General features: G+C 42.1%; 1 protein-coding gene across 4 annotated transcripts in view; it reads left to right on the top strand.

Annotated features, from left to right (window-relative positions):
- Window positions 1-22,485, top strand: part of RTN3 (reticulon 3) — a 54,977-nt gene that overhangs the window by 15,190 nt on the left and 17,302 nt on the right. The window contains exons 2-3 of one of the 4 annotated variants that reach the window (XM_049779590.1): window positions 4,663-4,719; window positions 14,066-16,300. The exons of 1 other annotated variant lie outside the window; for it this stretch is intronic. In XM_049779590.1, coding sequence (XP_049635547.1) covers window positions 4,663-4,719; window positions 14,066-16,300 — 2,292 coding nt within the window. The remainder of the gene's footprint in view (window positions 1-4,662; window positions 4,720-14,065; window positions 16,301-22,485) is intronic. 2 more of the 4 variants (XM_049779591.1, XM_049779592.1) reach the window with 2 other exon arrangements.

The following is a 22,485-nucleotide window of genomic DNA, read 5'->3' on the forward strand; positions in this document are numbered from 1 at the left end:
AAATACTTCTTTTTACTACTAGCTTTATTTACTTCTGGACTCAAGATATTTTCCTGTAGTGAAAATCTAGAAAAGTCTCTTAAAAAATTATTTAAATGGGGGCCGGAAAGATAGCATGGAGGCATTTGCCTTTCATGCAGGAGGTCATCGGTTCGAATCCCGGCATCTCATACAGTTCTCCGTGCCTGCCAGGAGCAATTTCTGAGTGTGAAGCCAGGAATAACCCCTGAGCACTGCCGGGTGTGACCCAAAAACCAAAAACCAAAAAAAAAAAAAAAAAAAAAAAAAAAAAATTAAATGCCACATTTTTTTGTGTTTGAAACCCAACTCCAGTTAGGGACTCTGGTCTGAAATATCAGAAATGTCAGATTCTTGGGGCTAGAGAGATAGCATGTAGAAGGACGGTGGTTCAAATCTCGGCATCCCATATGGTCCCCAAGCCTGCCAGGAGCAATTTCTGAACGCAGAGCCAGGAGTGACCCCTGAGCGCTTGCCCAGTGTGACCCCTGGTTCTGCTCTCAGAGATCAAACCTGGGTCCGTCCCGCCTTGGCTGTGTACAAGGCAACACCCTACCACTGTGCTGTCTATTGCTCTGGCCCCTGAAATGTGAGATTTTAAAGTATGTTCAAATAAGTTTAATGTTCATCTTATTCCAAATAAGTATTGAAATTTTATTTGCCACATCTTGAACATTATTTGGAAATTGAACCTTCCTGAAATGTACAGGTTTTATTTTTGATTTTGAGACCATATCCAGTGGTGCTTGGGCTTACTCCCAACTCTGTACTCAGAGCTCACTCCTAGTGACTCTCAGGATTATATGTGGCACCAGGGATTAAATTAGAGTCAGCTGCTTGCAGGTGATTTTATAAGTTGAGTTTTTACAATATTTTTTTTTTCGATTTCCTTTGCTGGATTTATTTGGCTTCTGGTGGATTACTTTTTCTTTTGCACCAGGAGCTTTGCTTACTTTCCTCAGAGATTAAAAATTCATTTACTCTATGATGTTTCAAGGTTTTTTATGTTGAAGGTGGCCTCTGGCCTCTCCCCCTTATTCCCCTCCCCAACCCCCCAAAAAAGGCTAAGGATATAGTGTGAAAAATGTAATGTTAGACCTAGCAGTGCAGTGAACTCAGAATCAGTCCTTGATTTAGAGACAGGATTAACCTCTGAGCACTACCAAGTGAGGTCCCAAAATAAAAACAACAAAAAAAAAACAAATAATGTTAGGATAATGTTATCCTTTTTTCTGTTCATTTGTTTTGGATCCACACCCAGAGGCAGTCAAGGATTATTCTTGGCTCTGTGCTCAGGAATTACTTCAAGCCACTGGTGCTCAGGGTACCATATGGAATATTGAGGATTGAACCCAGGTCAATTGTGTGTATGGCAAATGCCCAACCCACTGTGCTATCCATCCCTCTGTCCCCTCTGTTTTTGAGCTGGGGGCCCCACACGTGGTGGTGCTTGAGATTAGTCCTGGCTCTGCACTCAGAAATTACTCCTTGAGGCCTCAGGACAATATGGAAAGCTGGGGATTGAACTCGGGTAGGCCACTTGAAAGGCAGATGCCCTACCCATGTATTATTACTTCAGCCCCTAGAATTATCTTATATATATTTTTTTTTATCTTATATTTTTTATTTTATTTATTTGTTTGTTTGTTTTTGGGGGGTTGGGTCACACCCAGCAGCGCTCAGGGGTTACTCCTGGCTCTCCTGGCTCTACGCTCAGAAATCGCTCCTGGCAGGCTCGGGGGACCATATGTGATGCTGGGGTTCCAACCACCGTCCTTCTGCATGTAAGGCAAACGCCTTACCTCGCCGGCCCAATATTATTTTTTTAACTTTTATTTATTTATTGATTGCTTGGTTGTTGGGCCATACCCAGCGACGCTCAGGGGGTACTCCTGGCTCTGCATTCAGAAATTGATCCTGGCAGACTGGGGGACCATATGGGATGCTGTAAATCGAACTGGGTTCTTCCTGGGTCTGCCACATGCAAGGCAAATGCCCCAGTGCTGTGGTATCTCTCTGGCCCCAAGATAATGTTATTCTTTTTTTTGGGGGGGAGGACACTCAGGGGTTACTCTTGGCTATGCTCTCAGAAATCGCTCCTGGTTTTAGAGGACCATGTGGGACAACCGGGGATAGAATTGCGGTCTGTCCTAGGCAGACGCCTTACCTTAGATGCTCTGGTCCTGGATAATATCATTCTTTTTTTTTTTTGGTTTCTTGGCCACACCCGGCGGTGCTCAGGGGTTACTCCTGGCTGTCTGCTCAGAAATAGCTCCTGGCAGGCACGGGGGACCATATGGGACACGGGATTCGAACCAACCACCTTTGGTCCTGGATCGGCTGCTTGCAAGGCAAATAACGCTGTGCTATCTCTCCGGGCCTGGATAATATCATTCTTAATGAGGTCTTGGAACAGTAAAAGGGCAGGCATGAGGGGAAATATAAAGGAAAGCCAAATGAAGGATGGGTGTATTTAATCACCAACATTAGTTCAACAGTTGTGGTACCGTATATTAATAGTGTGACTGAGTATTCAATATGAAGAAACTATACTGTCTTTGTGTATCTCCTGTAAATCTTACTCTAAAAATACAAAGTCACTTTTTTTTTTTTAAATAATATCTTTATTTAAGAACATTTTGAATTATTCTTTTTTTTTGTTTGTTTTGTTTTTTTGTTTTTGGTTTTTGGGTCACACCCAGCAGCACTCAGGGGTTATCCTGGCTCTATGCTCAGAAATCACTCCTGGCAGGCTCGGGGGACCATATGGGGTATCAGGATTCGAACTGATGACCTTCTGCATGAGAGGCAAACACCTTACCTCCATGCTATCTCTCCGGTCCCACAAAGTCACTTTTAAATTAATTAGTGTTTAAATTTTTTGTAATCGTTGGCAGGGTGGGCTGAAAGTCTTGGGACCACACTGGGCTGGACTCTAAGCTTCTGGCCTTGTGGTTAGGGATCACTCCTGTTAGCCCTAGACACTCTCTGTCCTGTTGGAGACTGAGATGCTGTTTGTGATTGTGTGCAAAGAACCTCTAACCAGTGTATTATCTCTCCATCGATCTGCTCAGCATTTTGTGGGTTTTTTTTATTTACTTTGGTTTGGGTTTTTGGACTACATCGACTGTGGTTGGTGCTGCAATGGGTGATGAGACCCTGGTGGGTTATACTATTTCTCTAGTCCCTAAATCCTCTTTGATCTCTTTTGTTATCATTTAACCCATAGTGATGGTATCCTGTATTCAATTCTATCATTATGAGTTTTAAATTTATAGTATCAACTGCAGCTTTTGTTTTGGTTTTGGTTTTGGGATCACTCCTGGCTCCACGCTCAGAAATCACTCCTGGCAGGCACGGGGGACCATATGGGATGCCGGGATTCGAACCACCATCCTTCTGCATGAAAGGCAAGCGCCTTACCTCCATGTTATCTCTCCAGCCCTCAACTGCAGTTTTATATATGTAATCATGTTATGGCATATAATCAAGTTATAGCAGCAAGTATTCCATGGCTTGAATTTGTTTATTTAGCTTAGCCTTATTCTAGTGATACCCATATAGCTCATTCCTAATGTTTACAATCCCCATATAGCTGTACTTACACATATATAAATATAGGATCAGTTTGTGGAAATAAAACTAAAAAACTGAAGATTATGAAACATGGGGTAAGAAGTTGGGAAAATGTTTTCGTTTTACATTTTGATATATAACGACAAATTTGCTGGGTATAATTTTAGAAAAATGAAAGATTTCTGGTACTATTTTTCTAATGACTAAGTTTGATTTTTAAAAGTACTCAAGATCAACTTTGCCAATATGCCACTGTATACGTTCAAATACTCTTATTAGTGACTAACTTCAAATGACCATTTTCAAAAAGTTGAAAATGGTTAAAGCTGGTTACCCATTAGTCTGCAAGTACTGTTGTTCCCTTTCCCCAGAGTTGGTTTTTTTGTTTTGTTTTGTTGGTTTTTTGTTTTGGGGCCACACCTGATGACATTCAGGGGTTACTCCTTGGCTATTGCTAAAAAATCGCTCCTGGTTTGGGGGACCATATGGGATGTCAGGGGATCAAACCACAGTTTTTCCTAGGCTAGCACACCAAGGCAGACAGATGCCTTACCGCTTGTGCCACCGCTCCAGCTTGCTGAGTTGGTTTTTGAGGTTATACTTTTTCTTTTAATTATTTTTGTTTTGTTTTTGGGTCACCTGGTGGTACTCTGGGTTTACTTCTGCTTCTGTGCTCAGGTAACATTCCTGGTGTGGCTTGAGACAACCATAAGCAGTGTCTCGGGGTTGAATCCAGATTCACTGTGTGCAGTGCAAGCCCATTACTACACTAAACCTTTCTGGCCCCTTAAGATTATCATGTATTTAAAAAAAAAAAAAGCTAGAGGTTCCTTTGAAAGAGACTATTTTATTAAAAATTGATATATGGTTAACTTACAGAAATGCATCTTGAAAGTAAGGTTTTGCAAGTGTGTGACACAGTAATTGGAAATGATCATCTGGGTTTCTTTCCCATCTCGCTTAAATCCAATGAAATTATGGAGCTATGCCAAAAAAAAAAATCTAAAAAGCTCGAGTTAAAATTCCTGTGTGAGTTGTCAAATTCTCACGCTGTATATTTTCTTTCAGATTCCTTTGTTTCTTCCTCTTCCTCTCAGCCTGTATCTCTATTTTCGACCTCACAAGGCAAGTCTGTAATTTTTTGTATATATATTAGTAAAAGAAAAATGTTGAGAAAGAGGCTGTAACTGGGAATATGAGGCATAAGTTTTCTCTTGCTCCAATCCCTTAGAATAAACTAATTAATTATAAGCCAGTTCCTCATATTTGTCAATTTTCATCCATTTCCTACATAAATTAATAGGATAGAATAAAACAAATTGACTTTAAACATGGCATAAACTTTAGATTCAGTTGGAGTGTTTCCTAAAGGTTAAAAATCTGAAGAATTTGGAGTTGATAGAATTGTGGCTCAAAACAACCCAATTACATATCTATTTTGGAGAGGTAAAAGATTTGGAAAAATAGCATAAAAGTGTGCTTCCTCTGAACTATTGCCCCAACCTAGCTAGAGTATATTAGTATGATTTTTCCTCCCCTTTGTGCTGGCAGTCAAACCAAGTCTCATGCGTGCAAGGCATGCCTCTGCCACTGACCCACATCCCTGCCCCTCATTAGATGAACTAACTGGGACTTGGCCCAAGAGCCAAGCAACTTCCAAATTTGCTTAGGAACGTTGAACAAGAGTTGGCTTTTTGGCAAGCAAAGTTTGTTTTACTAGAGTTTGGACTGTGGCTATGTTTCCTAATAATCTGTCGGCCTGTGTGGAAGGGACTCTAGAGTCAGTGTAAGCACTATGTTTGGTGGGACCGCATTGCTAGGAATCAGGAGCTGCTTGTTTGATATGCTCTCCTAATACAGAGCTGTTGTTTCTTTTTTCTCTTATTTTGGTTGCTGAGGGGAACTCTTACCTAGCAGTGCTCAGGGCTTACTCCTGGCTCTGCACTTAGGAATTATTTCTGGTGAACTAAGGGAAACCATATGGGATGCCAGGGATCCAGCCTGGGTCAGCCACATGCAAGGCAAACACCCTACCTGCTGTACTATTGCTCTGGCCCTGGAAACTTTGTTGTTGTTTTGTTTGTTTTTTTGTTTGTTTGTTTGGTTTTTGGGTCACACCTGGCAGTGCTCAGGGGTTACTTCTGCCTCCACGCACAGACATTGCTCTTGGCAGGCTTGGGGGACCATATGGGATACCGGGATTCGAACCAATGATCTGCTGCATTAAAGGCAAACACCTTAACTCCATGCTATCTTTCCGGACCCTTGTTGTTGTTGCTGTTGTTGTTCGGTCACACCTGGGAATTGTTCCTGGCAGGCTCAGGGAACCATAGGGATGCCGGAATCGAACCCAGGTTCATCCTGTGTCAGCTGTGTGCAAGGCAAGGCAAACACCCTACCACTATGTTATTTCTCTACCCCCCTCCCCCAGAAACTCTTGTTTTAAAGAAGGAAATAAAAGGTAATTAGATTCAGTAAATGAATTTGAGAAGTCCTGTTGCAGTTTATTTTCTCTGAATTTACAAGTGTTAATGTCCTAGGTTTTTTTTTACAAGAAATTTAATAAAAAATTAGGCAAATATGTATTTTATTACATTTATTCTACTTTGCCTGATACCCAGAAAAAACTTAAGTAGAACAGATGATCATATTTTTCATTATAAATATTTCATTTCATGTACTTCAGTTATTTATAACTTTAAGTCACTTTATGCATAAAGAGGATCATTGAAAACATAAATAATGTAACCATGCCACTTAGGCTCAATATACCTAATGTATGACATGTTGAAAATATATTGGAATATAAAAGAAGTGTGCTTATCATTCTTTTTTTTTTTTATTTTGCTTTGTTTTTGTTTTTGGGCCACACCCAGTGACACACAGGGGTTACTCCTGGCTGTGCACTCAGAAATTGCTTCTGGCTTGGGGGGATCATATGGGACGCTGGGGACTGAACCCAGGTTCGTCCTGGGAAGCCACGTGCAAGGCAAATGCCCTACCACTGTGCTATCACTCTGGCCTCTATGCTTATCTTTCTCTTACTTATAGAGTTTGAAGAACGCAGATTTATTTTTATTGTCAAAAGGGCATTGTAGAGTCGGAATAATAGTACAGCAGGTAAAGTGCTTTCCTTACGTGCAACAGAGCCAAGTTTGATCCCCAGCATCCCATATGGTCCTTCAAGCACCATCAGGAGTAATTCCCGAATGCAGATCTAAGAGTACACCTAGGCACTGCTGAGTGTGACCCAAACAGCCTTCCACCCCACCCCCCAAAAAGAATGGGGGCATTAAGGACCAGAGAGACAGTACTGTAAGGGTGCTTGATTACCTTACAAGCTGCCAATGTGAGTTTAATTCCTGGAACCACTTAAGTTTCCTGGAACCTCACCAGGTGTGATCTCTGAGCATAGAGCCGGGAGTAAGCCCTGAGCACGTGTGTGCCCCCCAAAAAGAGGGACACTATAAAGAAGTAGTTTAAACATCTTAAAAGTATTCTAGACTCTCAATATTTCTTGCAAAAATTGTATAACAGAAGCATAACTCAATTGGCCCTCAGTTTTGTTGATAAATCCAAAGGTCAGTCTGCAGTTGTTGAAGGGAACACCTTGGCAGATGATTTAGGTATGTTCTAAGGTAATCAAGGCTGGTAACTTATAGTCTGCCTTAGTAAAAATAAGGAAAAATGAAGTTGATATATTTATCATTGTTGAGTTTCAGGAAGATGCTTGTGCCAATGCTGTAATTAAGTTGGGCCAAGAAAAGAAAGAACAGTTAAATATGATCCAAGTAAATTATATATATGGTACTACTTTTAAATAAACAGCTACTTAAAATAGGAAGTCAAACTTTTTTGAAAGCTAATGGATAGATTGGTGAAGACAATATCAATGGAATAATCAGTTCCTTAAAATAAATTGTATTCTAGGGGCCAGAGCAATAGCACAGTGGTAGGGTGTTTATTTTGTATGCGACCGATCTGGCACTGACCCGGTTTGATTCCCAGCATTTCATAGAGTCCCCCAAGCCTGCCAGGAGCAATTTCTGAACGCAGAGTCAGTAACCCCTGAGCGCCGCCGGGTATGGCCCATAAACCAAAATAAATAAATAGTATTCTGGGACTGGAGCAATAGCACAGTGGATAGAACATTGCCTTGCACACAACCGAATGTGGGAATCCTATATGGCCCCCAAGTCTGCCAGGAGTAACCCCTGAGTGCCACTGGGTATGGCCTAAAAACCAAAAATATAATTTAAATAGTACTATAGTACTGAAATAGTTTAGGGATATAGCTGAGATATAGAACACATGCCTTGCATGTGTGAGGCCTGATTTCTATCCCCTATGCTGTCAAAAAAAAAAAAAAAAAAAAAAAGAGGAATGACTTGTTCAAGGTTAACACACTGAGCTAATGACAGACCTCTTTGTCTGAATTCATGCTCATAAACATGATAAAATATACAAGTTGTATTTTAAGTCTATAATTTTAGAGCGGTCATGTAGAGCTTAGTGTTAAATCATCAACAGAAGAGACAAATTGCTTTTTTGAGCCATAGTACTGCTACTAATGTAATTGAGCAGCATTAGAGGGATGTGAGTCCCTCCGTCACACAGTGAAATTTGGTCTCCACTTTTGAAGCCTTTCATAAGAATGGAAACAGAACAGACTGATTTTCTAAAGATTCGATTGAAAGAAAAAAGTGAAAATCAAATTGGAGCAGATCTGCACATCATGCAGTATTGGAAGCACATCTATAATGACAGCTGTATTCGATGTGAGTAACACAGTAGGAGTCTGGAATAGGAAGTTAAACACTGAACTTTGGGGCAAGCATTAAGGAAAAAATTTTCCAGTTACAGCCTGTTTTATAATGTTGACAAAAGCAAAGACATTTTTCTTTGTACAAAAGAGACTTTTGCTTAGGTTCTAGCTTGGCTGCAAAGTGTCTGCTGGCTAACTTCCTATTTTGATGCTGTGGCTTAAAGTTGCTAATACTGTTGTGCACGAGAATTTGTCTTGTTTTGTGAAACTGAGAAAATTCAAGTGTAGGAATCAACCTACATCTGAATATTTCAAGTCTCGTATGAATATGCCTAGTACCTGTGTGGGAAATTCAACCTAGTGACTGCTTTAGGCTGGCTCTCTTTCTGTACTCTGGTTTTGCCATGTTAACAGAAATCCTCTTAGGTAAAAGCAATGAATTTTGCAAGTTGTAGGGTGGGAAGTAACAACCATATGTTCTCTGCAACATAATTCTAAACTGTGGGGAGGGTTGGCACATACCTGGCTGTGTTGAGGGCTTACTTCTAGCTTTGCACTCAGAAATTAGTCCCAGCAATGCTCAGGGACCAAATGGGATGCCCGGGGATTGAACCTGGGTCAGTTGTGTGCTAGGCAAGTGCCCTACCCACTGTACTATTCATTCTGGCCCCTATTCACCCTTTTTTTAGGAAGAAATCTAATATAGGATTCTATCATTTAGATTACTTCTTTATTTAAAACTTTATTAATTGATGTTTTTGGGCCACACCCACTGTCACTCAGGGTTCCTCCTGACTCTGCACCCAAAAATCGACCCTGGCAGGCTCAGGGGACCATATGGGATACTGGGAGTCAAACCGGGTCCCTCTCAGGTTGGCCACATGAAAGGCAAATGCTCTACCACTGTGTTATCTCTCTGCCCCAGATTACTCCCCCCCACCCCACCCCCAGTGATACTCGGGTTACTCCTGGCTATGTGTTCAGAAATCGCTCCTGACTTGGGGACCATATGGGATGCTGGGGGATCAAACCAAGGTTCATCCTAGGTTAGCACTTGCAAGGCAAACGCCCTACCACTTGTGCCACCACTTCGGCCCCTATTACTTATTTCTGAATCATATTATGGTTTTAGTAATTAAACTATAAAAGTAGAATATTAACTACATTATTCACTTTTTTCTAAGACCGTTTAGGGAACTAGAATAAGAAAAGATAATTTGAAGAATAATATATATGATAATGTGTGCATATGGATACACATACATATCTACTCACACACTTGATGCACATATTGTCTTTCTCTCAAGGTAAGGAGGGGGAACCACACCCAGCAGTGCCCAGGCTTTATTCCTGCTCTGCTCAGGTATCTCTTGGAGGTTCTCGGGAGCATATGCGGTGCTAAGAACCCAAACCAGGTCCTCTGTATACAAGGCAAATGCTTGAAGCACTCTGTGCTCTGTACTCTCTCTCTAAAGCTCTGGATCTCAAAAGAGGTGTATTACCTGGGAACCTTGTAATACAGATTCCTGAGCTCATTCCTCCTTAGCAAATTCTGAGTCAATCATAACTGTCCATGAAATAATAATTGTTCTGAAGTTTAAGAGACTAAAAAGATGAATCGGAGACCATTTTTGTGCTAGGTTCAGCTACTTATTTCATATTGAAGAAAAACATACTTTTACTTTGTCATTTGCTGAACATCACTTGCAGTAATGCATACTTTTGTTTTCTTCCAGTAGTGGCTTAAACTTCTTTTTTCAAATCCTGGTGGTTATGAAGTCACTGAAAATCAACTGAGTCAGCTACATTCAAAGCAGCTACCTTAATTCTCCAGTACTGCCTTCCAAACCCTCTCTTAAGAGTTTCTTCATGTAGTAGGTTGTCTTAAATGCCTTTATCCACATAGAACCTAGCACAATTTTGAGAATTCCCTAGGCATTTGCTTCACACTAAAATTCAAAAATTTGAAATAGGCAAAAGTTCAACTATTACTTTTATTTGTGAATAGTAGGAGGATGTGTCAAGAAACCTCAATATTTCACGGTGATAGTACATTGGGTAGAGCATTTGTTTTGCATACAGATGACCCGGATCAATTCCCTCCCTGTACCTGGTATCCCATATGGTCCCCGGATCCTGGAAGGAGTGATTTGTCGAGCTCAAAGCCAGTAGTAACCAACCACTGACCACCACCGGATGTGGCCCCAATCCCCCCCCCAAAAAAAACCCTTAAGATTTTCTATTTGGGGTACCTGATGAAAGTGGTTAATGATTTAACAATCTGCCTTTTTTCTCTCTACTAACAAAAAAAATTGTTATTTGTAGGCTTTGTCAAGAGAAATGGCTTTTGAGAATGTGATGTTGGGGACAGTACTTAGTTTATGAAGTGCTAAATACTCTTTTTTGGGGGGGAAGTCACACCCGACGGTGCTCATGGGTTACTCCTGGCTCTGCACTCAGAAGTTGCTCCTGGCAGGCTTGGGGCACTATATGGTATGCAGGGATTCGAACCTGGGTTCTTCCTGTGTTGGCTGCGTGCAAGGCAAATGCCCAACCACTGTGCAGTCGCTCCAGCGATTTTGGTTCGTTTTTTTTTGTTTTGAGGACTCCTAGGGAAGAGTGAAAGAAGATGGGTAAAAGGAAAGAACTATTCTATTTGAGGATTCAAACCAGGTCTTCCACAAACTCCAGCCTTTTGCGCTTCTCCCAGTCCCAAGTTTTATAATGTGTGTTATTTTAAATACTAACAGCCTCAGGCCAGAGAAATAGTATAGTGACCACCTGGGTTTGATTCCCCCACACCCAAGTTCCTCCAGGAGTGATCCCTGGGCACAAAACCAGGAGTAAAATCTGAGTATTGCTTGTTGTAACCCAAAACCCAAAATTAAGAAAATAATTCAGTCAAACTCCCTAGAATTATAGTTTGAGGGGCCGGTGTGGTGGCGCTAGAGGTAAGATGTCTGCCTGGCAAGCGCTAGCCAAGGAAGGACCTCAGTTCAATCCCCTGGCATCCCATATGGTTCCCTCAAGCCAGGGACAGTTTCTGAACCCTTAGCCAGAAGTAACCCCTGAGCATAAAACGGGTATGGCCCGAAAAACCAAAAAAAAAAAAAAAAAAAAATTTATAGTTTGACCAGGTACAGAGTAATACTACTGTTAACTGCCACCTGGTTAATCAGAGGTCGTTACTTTATGGGTTTGGAAAATTGACACATTTGTGTCCTGACAGATACAGTTCCTCCATTTGTGTGTGCATTCTTTAATTAACATTCACTGTAGGTTGCTTCCTTTTCCATGTTCTCAAGCCTTTCCACACATGCATTTTAATTGTTGAGCCTGTTTCTTCTCTGCCTCCCCCATATATTGTAAAATTCCGAAAAAACAAGGATTTTTGTTGTTGTTGTTTTGCTCTACTTTTTTGAGGGGGTGGATGCCCCTACCCAGTGGTGTTCAGCTTGAACAGTTGACTAGTAAGCTCAGTGATAGAGCACGGCTCCAATGGTGAAATATTTCTGATTTAAATTAACGTGTAATTTTTCAAACTTAAAACGTTTCCACCTTTTCTCTGTATGTCACCTTTATTGTTGTTAATTTCTTAATATCTCCTCTTCTAGAATATTCGTCTTGTATAATGATAGCTGCAAACCATGTTTTACTACATAGGAACAAAATATAAATCGGTTTCAAAATTCATTAGTTGTTAGTTCCCCTTGGTATATAAACACTTTTATCCTCAAGATGCAGCTTACTACACCAAGTTTCATTCATATATTTAAATAGAAGAACTGTTTCTGGCATCTGGAAACATTTTTTTCTTTTGCGTGCATGTAGTGTTTGTGTCCCCACACCTATTGGGACATATCTGGCTCTGCGCATAGGCATCTCCTACCAGGCCTCTGAAGAGCATATGAGATGCCAGGGATCAAACTCTGCTTAACCATATGCAAGAAAGCACCTACCTGCTGTACTTCCTGGAAACCTTTTTTTTTTTTTTTTTTTTTTTTTTACTTTTTGGGCCACACCCAGTGATGCTCAGGGGTTACTCTTGGCTATGTGCTCAGAAATCACCCCTGGCTTGGGGGACCATATGGGTTGCCGGGGGATTGAGCTGTGGTCCATCCTAGGTCAGCCACGTGCAAGGCAAATGCCCTACCACTTGCGCCACTGCTCTAGCCACCTGGAAACATTTTTTTAATACCAGAATGTTATTTGTTGCAATAAAATGTCAGAATTTTTATCTCTATAAACTTTTAGTAGTCAATAATTTGCTTTTATCTCATCTGATTCAGCCTCGCACCTACAAAAGAACATAGAAGGCAGGAGACGTAACTAAGTACTTACCTTGCATATATGAGACCTGGGTTTGATCTCCATTACCACAGATAAACAGGTTGAGAAAAAAGGTGATCTTAGATGTTTTTTTCTCTTTGGTAGCTTCCCAGTTGCTCATTTACATTCAAGGCATGGCTCTGCTGAGCATATCTCCTAAAGCTGAATCTTTGATACATTTGAAGCTAAGTTCTACTTTATTCCAACTCCAGAGATATAGATGTAGTGTGTCACCCAGACCATGCCCGTCAAGTCTATTTAACAGTGAATTTATAGAAACGGTGTATTCTGAACTGTTAATCTTACAAATACAATTGTACCAGTTCTTGTAATAGGAAGCTAATTGTTGTTGGGTTCCATTTCTTTTAAATACCTGGGGAGAAGAATGAGAGGTGGAGAATTGCTCAGGGCTTCCCATCTCTCATCCTTACAATTTTTTCTAAGTAAAGCAAAATAGGTGTATGGGGAAAGAGGATCAGGAATTCCTCTTGGCTTTGTAAGCAGGATTTATCTCTGGCAGGGTCCAAGGTGCCATATGGGGTGCTGGGGCTCAAACTCAGGATGCCACATGCTAGGAAAGTGTCCTACCCATTATCCTATCACTCTGGCTCCTAACCAAAATAGTTTTGTTTTGGGGTTTTTTGGTCGGTCGGTCCATCGGTTGGTTGGTTGGTTTTGACCACACCCTGTGGCGCTTAGGGGGGTTACTCCTGACTCTTCCCTCTAAAATCGATCCTGGCAGGCATGGGGGACCGTATGGGCTGGCCAGGGATCAAACCCAGTTCCATCCTGGGTTGTCCTGTGCAAGGCAAATGCCCTAATGCTGTGCTGTCACTCTGGCCCAGCAAAATCGTTTTTATTGAACAAGATTACTTAGAGAAATGTGAGAGGACAGAGAGGAATGCTGGGGTGACAGTACAGTGAGTAGGGCACTTACCTTGCATGCCAGTTAACTACTTGGTCCAATTTGCCCTACACATATGTATGGTCCCTCAAGCCTACCAGGATTAAGTCTTGAACAAAGCCAATTGTGAATCAAAGGCAAAGCAAAACAAAACTGAGAGAATATGGACTTCTCCTGAGGAGGGGAAATGTCTTCTTATGTTTACAATGGAAAAAGTAGTCCGGTTGAAAAATACTTGTCTTGAAAATTTTCTGTCATTTGCTATTTGTAGCATGATGCAGCTTTTCTGTTACACTGAAAAGCAGTTTAACGCATGTCTTAGCGGATGGTTGTTTCTGTTACATGTTTGTGTGCATATATACATCCTGTGTGTATGTATATACTGAAAATAAAATGCATGCTGCTTGGCCTATCTAGCTGATGTGTACTGTACTTGGTAAACGACTCTTCTTTCTCTCAAATTCTGACCATAGAAGGATTGAGTTCTCTTTGCTCTGATGAGCTACCTTCAGAAATTATGGCTTCCGCCCATTTTTCATCTGAAATACATAAAACTGACCATACAGCAGTGCTGGGAGCAAAAAGCAAAATGTTAGGCAGCCAGCCCCCTTTAGCAAAGGAGGGAAAAGACTGTGTGGCTCTTCTAGATGTACAAAGGATGGAAAATCCTCAGGAGACCAGTAAAGACATCGTAGACTCATCAGTTTCTATTGTAGCAGAAGTTCCTTGTCACCATCCTTCCAATCCACCCAATCCCCCAGATTTTGCTGCTTTAGAAAAAAGGAAGGAAGCGGGTCAAATGGAGCAACATATAAATAAGGATCAAGAATCCAAGAATCCAAATGAAGTACTGAGTAGGGGTGATACAACTCCATTGGTTGCTGATGACAGGTTTACTTTGCTCCCAGTCCAGAAACCACCCACTGAGCTGTCTAAGGCCACAGGAATTTGTTCATATTCCTTGTCCCCATCTGAAGTTACAGGAAGTAGTGTTTTTGAAAAAGACTCCCCTGAATCACCATTTGAAGTAATTATTGACAAGGCAACATTTGACAAAGAATTTAAAGACTCCTATAAGGAGAGCGCAAATGACTTCGGTAGCTGGGCAGTGCACACCGACGGAGAATCATCTGCAGACATTTTGGAGTCGAATGACAAAGTGTTTCCACTGAGAAGTAAGGAGGTAGGGCGTTACCCAGCCTCTGCACTGCGCTCCAGACAGTTTTCTCACACTAATGCAGCGTTGGAAGAGGTGTCTAGGTGCGTGAATGATATGCATAACTTTACTAATGAAATATTGACGTGGGATTTAGTTCCTCAAGTGAAACAACAAAATGATAAATCAGACCACACCACAAAAGCTGCAGGACTCGACATGAGCGGCTATGATTCAGAAATTCCAGTCATAAACCTTAAAGCTAACACTCATCAGAAAATTCCTGTCTGTTCTATTAATGGGAGCACTTCTCCCACTGCATCTCCAGGTGACTGGGGAAAGGCACCTGTCACTAAAGAAAATACAATCATTAAAAAATCTATGGCAGACACTCCCAGATGCACAAAGGAAGTCAGCACAAGCACACCAGGTATCATCTCTAAGCAAGATGACATACTTTCAGAGTCCTCAGATGCGTCATTAGAAAAATACACGTCTTTGGATTCTGGAGTGAGTGCAGCGAAAGTGGTTTTGCCTGGTGACCACATGAAGGGTGAAATGCCCTGGCAAGACCCTGGTGTGGGAGAAGTGGCAGAGGCTGATAGTTCTGGTGAATCTGATGACACAGTAATAGAGGACATCACAATCGATACAGCATTTGAAAATAACAAAATTGAGACTGAGAAATCTCCCGTTCCATGTGCTGTTTTGAAAACTGATGAAAAGGAAGTCAAAGAGAGCCTCACTTATAATAAAGAAAGCAAAACATCAAAAATTTCAGGCTTTGTCAGTTCCTCTGGCAAAATAGCATGTTCACAAGCATCTGATAAGAATGTCCAGCCAGAAGATGTGGAGCAGCCAGTTAAAACGGAGAACCCTAAACTGCCTTCAGCAGCATCCCCAAGTGGTTTTGATGAGACAGAATCCCCACTACATGTGAAATCCTCTGCCTATTTGGAGTTATTACATGATGACAGTATTAAAGATATAGATGATTCTTCCCCAGAAGACCTAATAGCAGCTTTTACAGAAGACAGAGAGAAAGTAATTGTAGATCAAAGTGAAGCCATAGCAACGAAGACTACAAACATTAAGACAAGTGAACACGAAGCACGTGATTCTGAAATCAAAGATTTGAAATGTGAAGGCTTTGAACAAAGTAAAGAAAAAAAGGCAAGTACGTTTCAGGGAGTTTATCCTGACCAAGATATCCCAGTTGCATCACTTGATTTAGAGCAGGAACAGCTCACAATCCAGGCCCTTAAAGAGCTGAGCGAGAGGCAAGTGGAGAAGTCTGCTTCTGCACAGCACACCATTGGATCTCCTGAAGAACCATTCAAGCCAACTGACACTTTCGCTCCAGAATCATCTTCATCACAGAGATCATGTGATGCCTTAGAACACACAGGTGTCAGAACTGGATCTGACCCCGGGGTTTCTAAGAACCCCACTGTTGTCAAAGAAACTACTAGGGTAGATACTATTTCCGGCCTTAGCAAGACTGACCTGGTAAAAGAACATATTCTAGGAAGACTTCTGACAGACATCTCAGGTAACTGTTTAATTAGACATACTGCATGTGGTTAATTCTGCTGTGTTTATCTGAATGCCACTTTATTTACTTATTTATTTATTTATTTATTTATTTTTGGTTTGAGGGGCACATCCAGTGGTGCTCAGGAGTTGCTCCTGGAAGACTCAGTCCCGAGACCATATGGGATGCTGGGGATTGATCCTTCTTGGTTCATATGAGTTCAAGGCAAATTTTCTACCACTTTGGCCCCTGAATGACACTTCATTAGTCTTTGAAATCAAGAAAGTTCTAACTAGTATAAAATCTGCTGTAATGAGGAAAGATAAAAATTTTGGTTTGTTTTGGTCACAATCAGCAGTGCTCAAGGCTTACTCATGGCTCTGAACGCAGGAATCACTCTTGGTGGGAATTGGGGGACTGTATGTGGTGTTATGGATTGAACACAGGTCCGCTGCATGCGAGGCAAGTACCCTACCCTTTGTACTCTTTCCAGCACCTGGAGAGTTTTTTCCCTGTCCCCATACCATGGCCCCTTGGAGAGATCATTTTTAAGTGGTTGCTTGATCTATTTTTCTTATACCCGTATTTCCCAAATCAGTACTTAATATTAAAGTTAATAATTTCTTTTTTTTTTTTTTTTTTTTTGGTTTTCGGTTGTTGGTTTTTGAGTCACACCCAGCAGTGCTCAGGGATTACTCCTGGCTCTGCGCTCAGAAATCACTCCTGGCAGGAATTGAACCAGGGTCTGTCCTGTATTAGCTGCTTGCAAGGCAAACGCCCTACTGCTATGCTATTGCGTCGGCTCCTTATTTTTTATTTTAGAACCATGCCATACTCAGATTGCTCCTGGCAGGCTCAGGGGACCATATGGGATGCCGGGATTTGAACCACCAACCTTCTGCATGCAAGGCAAACACCTTACCTCCATGTTATCTCTCCAGCCCCAATAATTCCTTTGTTGTTGTTGTTGTAGTTCGTTGTTTCTTTTTGTTTTGTTTTTGAGCCACACACGGCGGTATCAGGATTTACTCCTGGCTCCACACTCAGAAGTTGCCCCCGTCAGGCTCCGGTGACCATATGGGATGCCAGGGATCGAACCCAGGTCCTTTCAGGTTATCCACACTCAAGGCAAATGCCCTACTGCTGTGCTATCATTCCAGCCCTAATACCTAAATTTTTTATACACCAAATATTTAAGGGTCTCTTTTCTTTCTTTTTTTTTTTTTTTTTGGTTTTTGGGCCACACCCTGTGCCGCTCAGGGGTTACTCCTGGCTATGCGCTCAGAAGTTGCTCCTGGCTTCTTGGGGGACCATATGGGACACCGGGGGATCGAACCGCGGTCCGTCCTAGGCTAGCGCAGGCAAGGCAGGCACCTTACCTCCAGCGCCACCGCCCGGCCCCCCAAGGGTCTCTTTTCTATATAGATCAACCCTAATAAGACAATTGCTGCTTTTGGAAAATTATCATTAGGCCCTTATTTGTAAAGTTTAATTCCATAATATCAGCATTGCTTAGTACTTGTATTCTGGAGGGGTGCTCCCTGGGGCTATGGGCCTTGTGAAATCTCACAATCAAAGACAAAATGATTCCTCCTGGAACTGACAGTAAATGAAGTTTTTAATTAGTTTCATAGTATACCATAGAGATTTTATTCTCTGGAAGTAGGTAACCAGTAGCTTTATTATTTTATTAAGTAACATCTTAAGCTTATGCATACTTCCACTTTGGATCTTATTGTTTTACAGACAAAAATTAGGATCACTTTCCTTCAACTTAGTTGAATAATTTATTCCTAGAACTGTTTTTTTTGTTAACTCCAGAGACCGTATGTTTTAAGGTTTTAGAATATGTAAGTGGGGAAAGATATTTGAAGTCTTTTTTTTTTTTGGTTTGGGGCCACACCTGGCTATGGTTAGTAGTTATTCCTGGCTCCGTGCTTAGAAATTACTCCTTGTGGTATGAGGGATTGAACCTGGGGGTCCAGAGCAAGGCAGCAACCAACTAACTGTCCTACCCACTGTGCTCTAGCCCCACCCATAAATGGAATCTTTTGTGGAGTTAATAATAATAATGACGGGGCCGGGTAGGTGGCGCTGGAGATAAGGTGTCTGCCTTGCAAGCGCTAGCCAAGGAAGGACCGCGGTTCGATCCCCCGGTGTCCCATATGGTCCCCCCCAAGCCAGGGGCGATTTCTGAGCACATAGCCAGGAGTAACCCCTGAGCGTCAAACGGGTGTGGCCCAAAAACCAAAAAAAAAAAATAATAATAATAATAATAATGACATCTTTATTTGGATAAACTTACAAGTGTTTTATGTTGCCTTTTCTCCCTCCAGTAAAGGCTTTTTTCTGCACAGCAGGGATGCGCTTCTCAGCAACGCTTTTTTTTTTTTTTTTTCCCTCTCTCTTGGTAGCCAGAATGTGCTCAGCAGTTTAGCTGAACCCCTCTGGGATCCTGTCCCATAGGAACTTGTTGAGCTGGGGCTTAGCCTGTTCTCGTTCTTGGCCTACTGTGGCCTGTAGAGAGGCCTATAGCCAGGAGTAGCACAGAACCCTGGCTGCTACCTGCCACAGATGAAGTGCCATTTACTTCATCTAAAGGCATTTTCTTTCAGAAATATGCCAGGCCCTTAATCTGGCTAAATTGTAATAGTATCATGAGGATAAAGTGTAAAGAGCTTGTAATTATGCCTGGCACCAAGTAAATATTAATTTGGCACCAAGTACAACAGGATATGGCATATATTAGGTATTAGGCAATTACTGGCTGAGTTGTTATAAACTGGAAAATGTGAAGCAGCACTTTCTTATTAATCTAGTAATCAAAGACTATCGCACTTAGATAAAGCATTGAATTCTCCTTGTTGCTTGAGTTTGCTTGTGAATGGCCTCGGGTTCTTTATATGTAAAATGAAGTTATTGAAGAGGTTCTTTGATGCCATTTCAACAGTGTGACCCTTCCTGAATTGTCCTCATAATTATCACAAATAATTGTTTTGTCAGGGCCTGAGAGGTAGTACAGCAGGGAGGGTGCTTGGCCACCCCAGTTTTTCACCCTTGACATGTCATATGGTCCCCTGAGCCCACTAGGAATGATCCTCGGTGCACAGCTAGGAGTAATCCCTGAACATCACTGGGTGTGACCCCCAAACCGAAAGAAAACAAATAATTTTGTTTTGAGTGATAAAGTATATTTGTATGTATGTATGAGTTAGATTATAAGAACTCCAGTGTCTAATTCTAACAAACTCCTTCTTTGTTGTTTCCTGACTAACCTAACTGGTTTACATTCTCCTTTGTGGATGTGGTAATGATCATTATTTTGCCTTGCCTCATGGTGTTGTGGAAAATAAGCTGTCTATACTAAATTAGTACTTCTCAATTATGTTTTTAATCTCGTGAGAGTAAAAAGTGACTATGGATGTTTAGGTTACTTGTCACTGGCCAAATTCTATCAATAATTCACAGGGACTGGAATGATAGTACAACAGGTAGGGAATTTGCCTTGCATGGGGCCGGTCTGGATTCAGTTTCTGGTACCTCATATGTTACCTGAATGGTGAGCACAGAGCCAGAAATAAGCACTAAGCATAGCAGGCAAGGCCCAGAAAAAAAGAAATAGTATATTGTAAGATATATGAATCTCTAGTTCTTCTAAGAGTAGGTAGGATTCCTTCTTAAAACTATTAATCTCGGGGCCGTCGAGGTGGTGCTAGAGGTAAGGTGTCTGCCTTGCAAGCGCTAGCCAAGGAAGGACTGAGGTTCAATTCCCCGGCGTCCCATATGGTCCCCCCAAGCCAGGGGCAATTTCTGAGCGCTTAGCCAGGAGTAACCCCTGAGCATCAAACGGGTGTGGCCTGAAAAAACAAACAAACAAAAAAAAACTATTAATCTCGGGGCTGGAGAGATAGCAGGAGGAAAGGCATTTGCCTTTCATGTGGAAGAATGGTGGTTTGAATCCCGGCATCCCATATAATCCCCTGAGCCTGCCAGGAGCGATTTCTGAGCATAGAGCCAAGAGTAGCCCCTGAGTGCTGTGGGGTGCGACCCCAAAAAAAATAAAAATAAAAAAAATAAAAACTATTGGGGCCAGAGAGATGGCATGGAGGTAAAGCGTTTGCCTTCCATGCAGAAGGATGGTGGTTCAAATCCCGGCATCCCATGTGGTCCCCTGTGCCTGCCAGGGGCGATTTCTGAGCATAGAGCCAGGAGTAACCCTTGAGCGCTGCTGGGTGTGACTCCCCTTCCCCCCCCCCCCCGCCAAAAAAAAAAAAAACTATTAATCTCTCTTATTTTCTTTGTAAATTTGTTTGGGAAAATAGACATAAAAATAGAAAAGAGGGGCCGGGCGGAGGCGCTAGAGGTAAGGTGCCTGCCTTGTCTGTGCTAGCCTTGGACGGACCGAGGTTCGATCCCCCGGCGACCCATATGGTCCCCCAAGCCAGGAGCAACTTCTGAGGGCATAGCCAGGAGTAACCCCTGAGCGTTACAGGGTGTGGCCCCAAAAAAACAAAAACAAAACAAAACAAAACAAAAAAGAATAGGGGCCGGAAAGATAGCACAGCAGCAAGCTGATCCAGGACGGATGGTGGTTCGAATCCTGGCATCCCATATGATCCTCCTGTTCATTCCAGGAGTGATTTCTGAGCGCAGAGCCAGGTGTGGCTGACCCCCCCCCCCACACACACACACACAAAAAAAAAGAATAAGGGCCAGAGAGATAGCATAGCAGTAGGGCATTTGCCTTGTACTCAGCCAACCAGAGACAGACCCAGGTTCAATTCCCGGCATCCCATCTGGTCCCCCAAGCCTTCCAGGGGCGATTTCTGAACACAGAGCCAGGATTGACCTCTGAGCGCCACCAGATGTGGCGCAAAACAACAAAAAATAGAAAAGAATAAAAGGTGGCCAGAAAGCTAGTACATCAGGTTGGGCTCTTGTCTTGCCTTGCACTCTGGGTTCACTTGTTGATACCATAAGGTCCAATCACCGCCAAATATAAACCCTGAACACCTTCAGGTATGGCCTAAAACAAATCAGGTCAGCCCTGCAACCACTAGAAAATGAATAAAGGAGGAGTCCTGAAACGGGAGAGATTTAGAGAGCCAGAGTCTAAAATTCTATGTATACTTTCTTTTCATAAACCTCTGTTTAATCTCTGAACTACACACATGCACACTAAAGATAATGAGCAGGGGCCAGAGAGAGAGATAGTACAGCAAGTAAGGCACTTGGCTATATTCATCTGAACCAGATTTGATCCTCAGCATAGTACCCAGAGATTCCAGGAGTAAGCTCTGAGCACTGCCAGATGTGTGCCCGCCCCCTAAAAAAGACAAGAGGCTCAGCTTTAAATAAAAGAACTAAACTAAGATTTCAGGGGTTTCCCAAAAGACAAATTTTGGGCAGTTTTGGACCTAGCCAAATTTAATTGTATACTAATATATTGATTATTAGTTTTGGGGCCGGAGTGATAGCACTGCACATGGTCAACTCGGGTTCAATGCCGAATACCCTGGCATCCAGTATGGTCCTCTGAGCCTGCCAGGAGTAATTTGTGGTGTAGAACTCCAGGAGTGACCCTTGAGTGTTGCTGGTTATAGCCCAAAACCAAAAAAAAAAAGATAACCTTTTAGTGGGAAAGAACAGTTCAGAGGCTGTTACATTATATTCCAACATATAATCCAAACCAAACAACACTTTTATTTGACTGGGGGGATCCTCTCCTGGCAGGGCTTACCACGTGGTTCCAGAATTAAATTAAACCCCAGGTCTCCTGCACGCAAGGCATGTGATCCAGCCCTCTAGAGCACCCTTTGCTCTGAATATAAAAGATAACCAATACTAATTAACTTTATTTGTTGGGAGAAGAGAACTGTTTATTTTTGCCCTTGTGGGGAAAAACATGCTCCTGGGGCCACCAGAAACCAAACCTCACCGTGTATTGCTGGGGATCAAACTACCATTTGAGTGAGATGAAAATTGTTTGTTTATTGGGGGAAATGGGATCTTGGATTTTGAAGTCATTTCTGGCAGTGCCTGGGCCTGCTCCTGGCTCTGCACTCAGGGATTAGTCCTGGCAGTATTCCAGGGATCATATGGGGGTGTTGGGGATTGAACCTGGGTCAGCGTCATGGAAGACAAACACCTCACCTTCTGTATAGCCCCAGTAAGATATAACTTATGTAATTGGAGTTCCAGAA

Source organism: Suncus etruscus, chromosome 9, assembly GCF_024139225.1.
Source record: "Suncus etruscus isolate mSunEtr1 chromosome 9, mSunEtr1.pri.cur, whole genome shotgun sequence".
NCBI classification, from domain to species: domain Eukaryota; kingdom Metazoa; phylum Chordata; class Mammalia; order Eulipotyphla; family Soricidae; genus Suncus; species Suncus etruscus.